The sequence below is a fragment of the Atta colombica genome, unplaced genomic scaffold (assembly GCF_001594045.1).
Source record: "Atta colombica isolate Treedump-2 unplaced genomic scaffold, Acol1.0 scaffold140, whole genome shotgun sequence".
NCBI classification, from domain to species: domain Eukaryota; kingdom Metazoa; phylum Arthropoda; class Insecta; order Hymenoptera; family Formicidae; genus Atta; species Atta colombica.
The window spans coordinates 493720-503284 of NW_017259229.1; the positions used below are offsets into that span (position 1 = coordinate 493720).

The 9565-nt window shown below is 24.8% G+C and overlaps 1 protein-coding gene across 1 annotated transcript in view; it reads right to left on the reverse strand.

Annotated features, from left to right (window-relative positions):
- Positions 1-9565, reverse strand: part of LOC108684812 (PDF receptor) — a 15462-nt gene that overhangs the window by 3903 nt on the left and 1994 nt on the right. The window contains exons 3-9 of the mRNA XM_018189308.1: positions 5462-5625; positions 3313-3416; positions 2614-2758; positions 2096-2198; positions 1489-1609; positions 1168-1246; positions 688-773 (exon numbers count right to left, since the gene is read on the reverse strand). Coding sequence (XP_018044797.1) covers positions 688-773; positions 1168-1246; positions 1489-1609; positions 2096-2198; positions 2614-2758; positions 3313-3416; positions 5462-5625 — 802 coding nt within the window. The remainder of the gene's footprint in view (positions 1-687; positions 774-1167; positions 1247-1488; positions 1610-2095; positions 2199-2613; positions 2759-3312; positions 3417-5461; positions 5626-9565) is intronic.

Genomic DNA, 9565 nt, shown 5'->3' on the forward strand with positions numbered 1-9565 from the left:
TAGAACAATCAAGTATTTCTTTCGAATTAAAAAATTAATTAAGTTTTCGATTTAAATGAAATCTATTTCAGACTGACTGAAGTAAAGCATGGAAGATCTCTAAAAATATATCATTCAAAACAATTATACAATTCAAGGCAACATAAAAAGAAATGACTGAAATAGACTGACTGTACATATGGATAAATAGGCGGATTATGTTATAAAAGATATGTAATGCAAAACTGACATTTACGTCAGATTATGACATAAGATTATTGTCAACATTTACATGACATCGACAGCAATTCAAATTAGAGTTACTTTCGATGCACAATTGTCAGCTGTCAATTATGTTTTTTTTAACGAAACTGATAAACTGGTTAACAATCGCGTACATAGATTCTTGTATACAAAAATCAAACATGAAAAATTCAATTAAAATTGTATGAATAAATAAGCGAAAAAGAATCAAATTAACATGCAAATCACGCAATATCACGCAGAAAGATTTTAGTAAAAATCCTTTGCAATGTAAATTTTTATATTTCTAAAGTAAATAAAATAGATAATATTTTGTTGGTTTAAAGTAATCGATTAATTTTTTAAATTTTGCGAGAAATTAGAAATTTCTAAGTTTGAAAATGAGACTGAAATTCTGAATTTATTTGGTTCTTTGGAGAAATTCTAATTTATTTATGTACTTACAGAACTTGTTCAATTTCGCTTGTATGACTTTGCCGTAATTTAATCACAAGCACTCTTATAATATTCAGCAAGAATAAAAAGTTGAGCTGAAAGAAAATAATGAGAAGAAATACATGAGCTAGAACTTATTCACAATTTTAAATTGATTATTAGATATAATGTAAACTGTATTTTTCCATCGCCTGATAGCATGTTTCTTTCAAGGAATGAATTACATACGTTATAATTTTATTAAACGAGAAAAAAATTGTTAATACAATAACAAATAGTTGCAATTATCTATGAATTCATAACTCCATGAATGTTTTTATATATCTACATAATTATCACACATATTATAGAATCGATCACACTTATTTTAAATTACATTTTATATATATATATATATATTATATATTGTATATATAATATAACTTAAACGAGTTTGATTGATTCTTTTTTCCTTAACCGATTATTAAAAATTCGTTATGATTTGCTCACCAAGATCACTGCGAATCTAGGTCCTTCGAGAATCCAAAAGTAAGATGATAAATTGTACCCCGACCAACATCTAGGAAATCTAATATTTCAAAATTCATAATTTAATATTTATAAATACAAATTTCAACTTTTGCTTTAAGTCTTCTTCAGTAAATCTAAATGTAAATTTTGTGCTTATGTTTTACGACTGTAATATATTATTAATATTTTGCAATTGTATATCCATATTGTGACCAACAAGTCAAACGTTAATATCCAAATAAAAGTTATAAAAAATATTTAAGCAAATCCCAGTATTTAAGCAAATAATCTGCAACTTACTTTGATTTCGGATGATAATAAAATGCCATAACAATGGCCCAAGCCGAGGTCATCAGTACTGGACATCCCCATCCAATGAATCGATACATCCGATAATAAGACGTTTCTTGAAAAACCGTCACTGTAAAATTATAATCAAAATGCGAAATTATAATCATTAAATTAAACAACAAGTGAAAATCATTAAATTAAAATTTGAATTAAAATATTTTTTTAAAGCTGATTAATCTGTCAATGATAGAAAAAAATCAGATCATATTAAACAGTCTTTTGTATAGGATAAGAATTGTTTAAAATATGATTTAGATATTAAACGCGTGTAGCAATATTTATTGTGATTATTGTGGTATAAGTATACTTATATATGGACAAAATAAAATACACACTTTGAACATTTTCACATTTATGTAAATAATTCGGATAAGAAAAGATTTCTTACCCGATTTATTGTTATGCCAGAACTAACGAGTTATTTACTACTTTATAATTACGATTACGCAAAAATTCTAGAAATACTCGCTTTCTACATATCATCATTCTAATTATTTATTAATGTGGCTTTCATGCGCGACGTACATAAAGCCGTGTCACATTCCTGAATACGTACCAGTCACCATGTTGTGCAAAAACAGACCCTCTATGAACATCCACATAAACATCGCAGTCTTGACGTATTCCAGTAATACGTAACTGGCCTCACACAATACCGGCTGTAAAAGAGGTAAAAAGTATATCTCGTTTTATGGGTTTACATGTAAATGTAAATAATGCAATTTCTCTACAAGCAAAAAAAGTGATGTCTGAACACGACATTTGAATTTATAATGAGATCTATATATATAGATTTTATATATATATATATATATATGTATAAAATCCAAATTTCTATAAAATCTCTAGCTCGTTTCCGGGCTTCGCGGAGAGACTTTATTTGCATTAAAATATAGATTTTACTAAAATCGCTCTCATCTCGTAATTATATTAGGAAATAATACGCGATAAAAATAAAAAAAATGGAATCGCAAAAATAAATAATAACATTAAATCTCCGTGAAAAAGAATAAGGAAATAATCTTTCGCCTTGTGCTTCAGTTATAAAAGTAAAATAATCTCATTGTATCTTACGGTATTTCCTATTCCTCGTTGTATGCCGTGCGATTTCCCACGATAGATCGCGATGTCTATGTACAACATTAATCTGATCAGCACTTGCACGATCATGGCGACAAAGAGATTCTTGTGAATTCTGGTCCTCGTGTTTCGCAACGATCTAGAAAATTAGACGTAAAGACCGTTTAGCATTAATTTTAATCGTTTAACTACTTTAGATGTAAATTTATGCAAAGTGACAGCGACTCTACAGGAATAGTTATACGCCGGACGTAACTTTACGCAATTATTTTTTATTAAATCAATGACTTCTAAAAGTAATTATTCATTAAATATTAGATATATAATACACAAATAACTGTATGGTTATTGAGAAATCTCTTTTTGTTAAGAATACTGATTGATTTTTTTCGATACTTTTTTATTACAATTTTATTTTTAAGTCTTTTTATAATTCTTTCCGCAATTAGAAAGAAACTTCTTTAAAATCTTAGAAGAAATCTTAGAAGAAATAGATAAAATAAAACTTTCTCGCAAATTCTCTTATAAGATTCTGTAATACTGAAAACCGAATTAAAAATTAAGTTACTTTTTAATTGCAAGTTTTATGGAGTTTAAAGGAGCTTAAAGGAACTAACCACTGTTTGTCACTTGAACCAAGTTTCTTCACACAAATAAAATACTCGAAATCACTTTTTGAAATTTTTTACTCACCTAAATCGACAGAAAATCACCAGAGAAGCAAGCAAAGCCACCAGAGATATACTGAGACCGACAAATTCAAGAGTGCGCGTCTTCTCGGCTATTTCCATTTTCATCTGGAAAAAGAGAACAAAGTAGTCGATTGTAATGAAATTTTATACTCCGATGTAATGAAAACATATTTGTGATGTATTTCTTTATAGAGAAAACTTCACAGAAATTTTTTTGTACAACATGCGACTTATATTACATATTTATACAAATAGATAGAAAAAACTTTTCTAACTTTTTTTAACTATAATTCTTAACAATACAGAAAGAACAATTTGTCAATTATTATTTTACATAGCAAATAAATATATTTTTTTATATTTGTCAAATTTTCTTTAATTAATCGGTCAACATATTTTTAATTTTATTAATTAATAACTCCATCCATCCATATAATTTTTCAAACATCTATAAATCTATATTTATAATGAAATTCTAATATTTGATAATATTCAATTATCAATATTTATAATGTATACAGCGTAGGGTTGTAAAGAAAAATAAAATTTACCATAATTTTTTTCCAGTATTTATAAAAGTCATTTCAAAAGACGAAAAAATTAATAATATCAATCCTAGATGCGAATAAACGACAGTTAGAATAAATACACAAAGGTATAAAATCAAAATATTGTAAATAAAACATAGAGCGTATATGAAGATATGGTGAGGTATAAATAACATGATAGCGAAAATATTCATATGTTCAGAAAGAACGATAACAGTACAAAATAGTTGCATAAAAACACGTATTTCAAATAAAAAAAAAACTGAATAAGTAAGAGATCAGGAAGAGGGAGCGAAAGATTAAAAAGCAAATTAACGAGATGTATAGCCGCAATTTTTATCATCGTAGCATTCACAAAGATTACAGTTTGTCCAAACAATACACAGAAACAATAGGAGTATCTATTGTAAAATAAAAAAAAACAATGAACATGTTAAAAACGTTTTACTGCTTCTTTTGTACGTTGTTTATTTAAAATTTTGTGGCGCCAACTTGATATAAATTTGGTTTATCAGCTTTTGATCTATTATGTTAAAATATTAAATAAAATATTAATTATACTATAAAATCCATTTTATAATGTGCTCTTTATTTCCTGTCTCTTGCTTTTTTCCCTTTTGCAACCGTTTTATCGACAATTTAATTTGTTGCTACGTGTTTCCTGTTTCTTCCGAAGTTCGTTAACTTTATTCTATCTCGGGTATACTTTACTCTATCTCGCAACATAAAGCCGGGTAAGAAACAAAAAAACAAGATGTAAAAAATAGCAAAAGTAAGAAACAAAAAATAAAAAACACATTGTAGAATAATAACCATTAAACGGCTTTAAAATAAAACGCAAAAATGGAACATAGAAATACCTAAAATGATAGATGCGTTAGAAGTGTTTTATCATACTACTTCAATTTTGTATGTAATGTTTATTTTATATGTAAATGTTGATTTATTTTACTTTTTAGTCACGTTAAAACATTAAATGAAACGTCAGTTATAAAGCTTTCAAATATAAAAAGTTAAATTTAATTGTAATCTTAGTTAATTCTTAAAAATTATATTAAATAATAATTAAGAAGATCATGTTTACAATTAAATAAATAAAAGTTTTTTTATGTTTAAAGAAAAAAATTATTTTTATAAAATATTCAATTTTATTTATATTTTAATAAATAAAGTAAATTAACAATTTTAAAATTTGAATTAATTAATTATGATTAAAGAATGAATTTTTATTTGTGCTATATATCGAAATCGATTAAGAATAGTAATTAATTGTCATGTTCTTTTATTTAAAAATTATTACTATTATTTTTTAATCCTTTAATATTCTGAAATTGAAAAAAAACTTGTTGCTTTTTCAAATTTCTGCACATGTCATGTTTTCGAAGTATCTTACGTCGAGTTTGTAATTTAATTGGAAAACTAATTTTTAGAGATACAACATATAATTTTTATACATGTAATTTAATGTATATATAATTATACATATAACCATTTTTAACTCGATTTAAACTATTTAGATTTGTTACATTGCAATTCCTTAAATGCACAATATTGTCATTATTTTTGACAGGTGTATCAAAATATTCAAAACATGAAATTTACCTCGCCCTCGACATTATTATTGTAGACTCTGTAGTGTAGCCGTAGCATTTCTGGTGTTAAGCAGGTAGTGTAATTCGCCCAACCAATGAACACTTTCTCGTTCATGTTTGTGCCATTTTGTGTCTCCCACCGTCCATTGTATCCGCATTTCTTCTCTACGGATTCTGGAAAAATATGCGAGATTCAAGAGGATATGAAAATCCAATGACATCACTAGAAATATTTCAGTTGCATCTTCATTTGATCTACATTTTTATTCAGTCATTATTTCTCTTACTACTTTTATTAGATTATAATAATATTAAATAAGCGTGCGTTTAAATGTGCAATAATACATAAATTATTCAAAAAATAAGTTGATGTTATTTGCTATTATAAGATATCAAAAATTATCGGTCAATTTTTTGAGTTTATAAACTCACTATTTTAGAATATATTTCCAATGTTTCCCTATTTCTTCAATAAGAACATACCTTTATAGAGACGTTTTACTTTAAAAAAAAAAGGAATTAATTAATAATTAAAAAGGAATCTTATCATTATAAAACGCATTTTTAACAGACGTTTCATACGTGATAAAAATATTATGACATACAATCTATGATTTTACGCTGAAAGTGATATCTCTTCTATACATAACAGAATTTCATCATATTTTATGTTAAATATAATACGAGATTCTGTTACATATTGAATTAAAAATCAAGCTTTTATTCAAGAAATTTTCATATTGAAGCGTGCTGTAATGTGAACAAAAAGAATGATGCATTCAATGGATATTCCACGAGATTAAAGGAAACAGGAAGAAGACGACATCATGTAGTCCTCTTTTATCTTAAAGATTTCTTAAAGCTTGGAAAATTGAAGGGTAGTCCATGACTGCGCTTTCCACACTATTCAACATATGTTGCACATATACATACAACATATAGTATAAGAGACGAATAATGGCGCTATTTGAGAATCCTTTGCCAATGATTAAACACCTCTAATTGCATCCGTTATGAACGCTAAGATTTTATCTTGTATAAAAGAATTTCTTTAAAAGAGTTTCTTTCATATTTTTATCTTTATATAGATTTATATATTACCTTAAAAATTTTCGATTGAATTTTAAAATCAAAAGAGTGCTAATTAAATACAAGTATTTATACAAGTATAATGGTTTTCTTCCATCTTTTATTATTCTGTCTTTTTAAAAAAAAAAAGATGATAAAAATGTTAATAATAGACGTTATGAGATATCTAATAAATAAAAAATTATGCGCCTTAAATTTCTCGATCTTTAAATTAACCGTTAAGGAAAATGTTTAATAATGGCATATCTTAATTTCAGATAATTTATTTTCAGATAAATTATTTATTTTTTTAAATAAATAATAAATTATATATATACTTGTAACATTTTCTATTAATTAATTTTGATATAAAACGAATTTAATTTAAAAACATTTTTCTCGGGTAACTTTTAGTACACACGATTAATTGGTTTCTTTTCTTGGAAATACCAGGAACAGGAAATAATTAGTTATAATATTTGTATACAATTTTTTTAAATACAATCTTACGAATATTTTCAAAATATGTTAAAGTATAATGTAAAAATCATTTAATAATTTTTATATGCTTGTAAAGTAAATTAATCCAGTTAATTCATTGTGTATAATAAAGGATAGGAAAATTATTGTCTAAAAATTAATTATGAAATGTTTAATTTGTGTAAAATCTGTCCTTCTTTCTCTCTTAACTACATAATTTGTGCTACATAAAGTTCTGTTCAAACATTAATTGTTGTTAAAATAAAAACATTTAATATATACAATCCATTACATTAAATAAATAAAGATAGATTTTCTCATAGTTTCTGTTACTGTAATTTTACAATTATTAAAAATAAAATATTTCTATTCATGAAACCATCGATTATTTTTTTCATAAATAATGAATGAAAGTATTTTAATTTATTATATGTATATATAGATACAAACGCTTTAATTCGTCATTTCAGAAATTCAAAAGTGCGCTGAAGGTCATTATTTTTACCTTTTTGCTCTGCTTGGTTTCTTAAAGACGATGTATGACAATAAAACATCTATAACGAATTCATTCATTTGCACTACACTAAATTAGTATTTAGTGGATACTAAAAATTGCTATGCATTAATTAGCAATGTTAAATGTAAAAGTATATAAATATTTTGAACAAGTAAATACTAGTAAATACAAGTAAATAATACAAGTAAATACAAGTAAATAATAATATCAACAAAATACATTATTTTATTGTCAAAGATTATTATATTATCCCACTTCATTTAGATAAATTATGTAAAGTAATTTTTTAAAAATAATGTTATAAAGAAAAGGTGATAATACAGCAACATTTAAAAACTTCATTTCACGACGCATTTGCAGTTCGCGATGCTACTGAATACGATTAAAGTACTTCAGGAAAAATATATCAGGGGCGGACAAATCTCTTTGTATTTATTATCGCGTCGCTGCGAAGAACTTCTGTTCAATCATATTCAATACTAAATATTTCGAATAAAAATCGAGAATTTATTTTCAATGAATAATTACTTCCGTCTTGATTTAAATTTTCGATAAAACAAATTGTTGAAAATTCTCGAAGTATTTTCGATACACATATTTTTCAATATAACTCAATATTTTCGAATAATTAGTAATGTGCGAAGGCCTTCAAGAAGTTTCTCGTCTTCAAAGAATTGCGTTGTTTTGGACACGAATGCATCTGCAACATCTCTCTCATTACTGCATTATCGCTCTTAAAAATTCATTTTATCCACTAGAAAACGCGATTGCATTGTATAGTGAAAAATGTGACTTTTTATCACAATTTTACTTGAAATTAATAATACCTATCGCAATAAGATCTATAATACATAATTGCGACGATATAAAATTCTTATGTACAGTGTATAATCATATAACTTCTTCCCTAAAGCGGAAACATAAAAAGTAAAAGATTTCTTCAAATTAATTCAATTTTTAAATTGAAGTAAAAAATTGAATTAATTTAAAATATTGACACTTCTCGCTACTTAAATTACAGTGATACATTAATAAATGATGCGATTTGCATCATTTATTAATGTATCACTGAGAGAAAAATGTTTAATATTATTACTATAATGATAATAATAATAATTGTATGTATCGTTATATCAACAAATATATACAATTGGCAACTTTAAAAAGATTGTAACTATAGTAACTGTAAATATATATAGTAATTGCAATCATTTTAATAACAATTATAATTGTAATTTTTTACTAACTATATATATATTTGTTAATGGAACTATATAGTTCTTATTACTAACATTATTATAGTAATTGTTATAATTATGATAACATATAAGAATAGTCACAAATTCTAAAAATATTTCTTTCAGTGTGTACCTTTGATTTTCAATTTCAACAATTTTATCGTATATTTTATTTGTAAATTAATTAAAAGATTGTTTAGTTTATTTTTCACAAATAATATAATTAATTTGGGATTAAATTATAAAATAGAAATAAAACATGGAATACATGATTTTATTCATGGCATTTTTATTTTTATATAAAATATTGTTGTATAATAAAAAAAATTTGATAATATCATTTCCAACATAATTTCAAAATTATGATTAAAATTTGTCCGTCTGTGTGAAATATTTGTGAAAACATGTTTAAACTCGTCTTGTTCTTATACATTAAAGAGGAAGTATTGTGACGTATTCTTATCCTCAATTCTTTCTATGAAATTTTTTTTTCCAAACAATATAATTTACAATACTTCTATAATTAAATCTGCAAATTACGCATACGAACAGCTAGATAATGCAAACTCTTATAATCTTTTAAACATAAGTACTTACTAGATCTTTGAAAATAAGCTTATTTGTTAATGATTTATTAAAAAATTGTCTAATTTTCTGTCTGATTCTTTTTAATTAATATTCACTGATAATATCCAATATTAATATCTGATATTTGGCATGGAAAAATAATACATACATATATATATATATATATATATATAAATTTTTAAATATATAAAAAATTAATTTACAATAACTAAAATAATCAAGT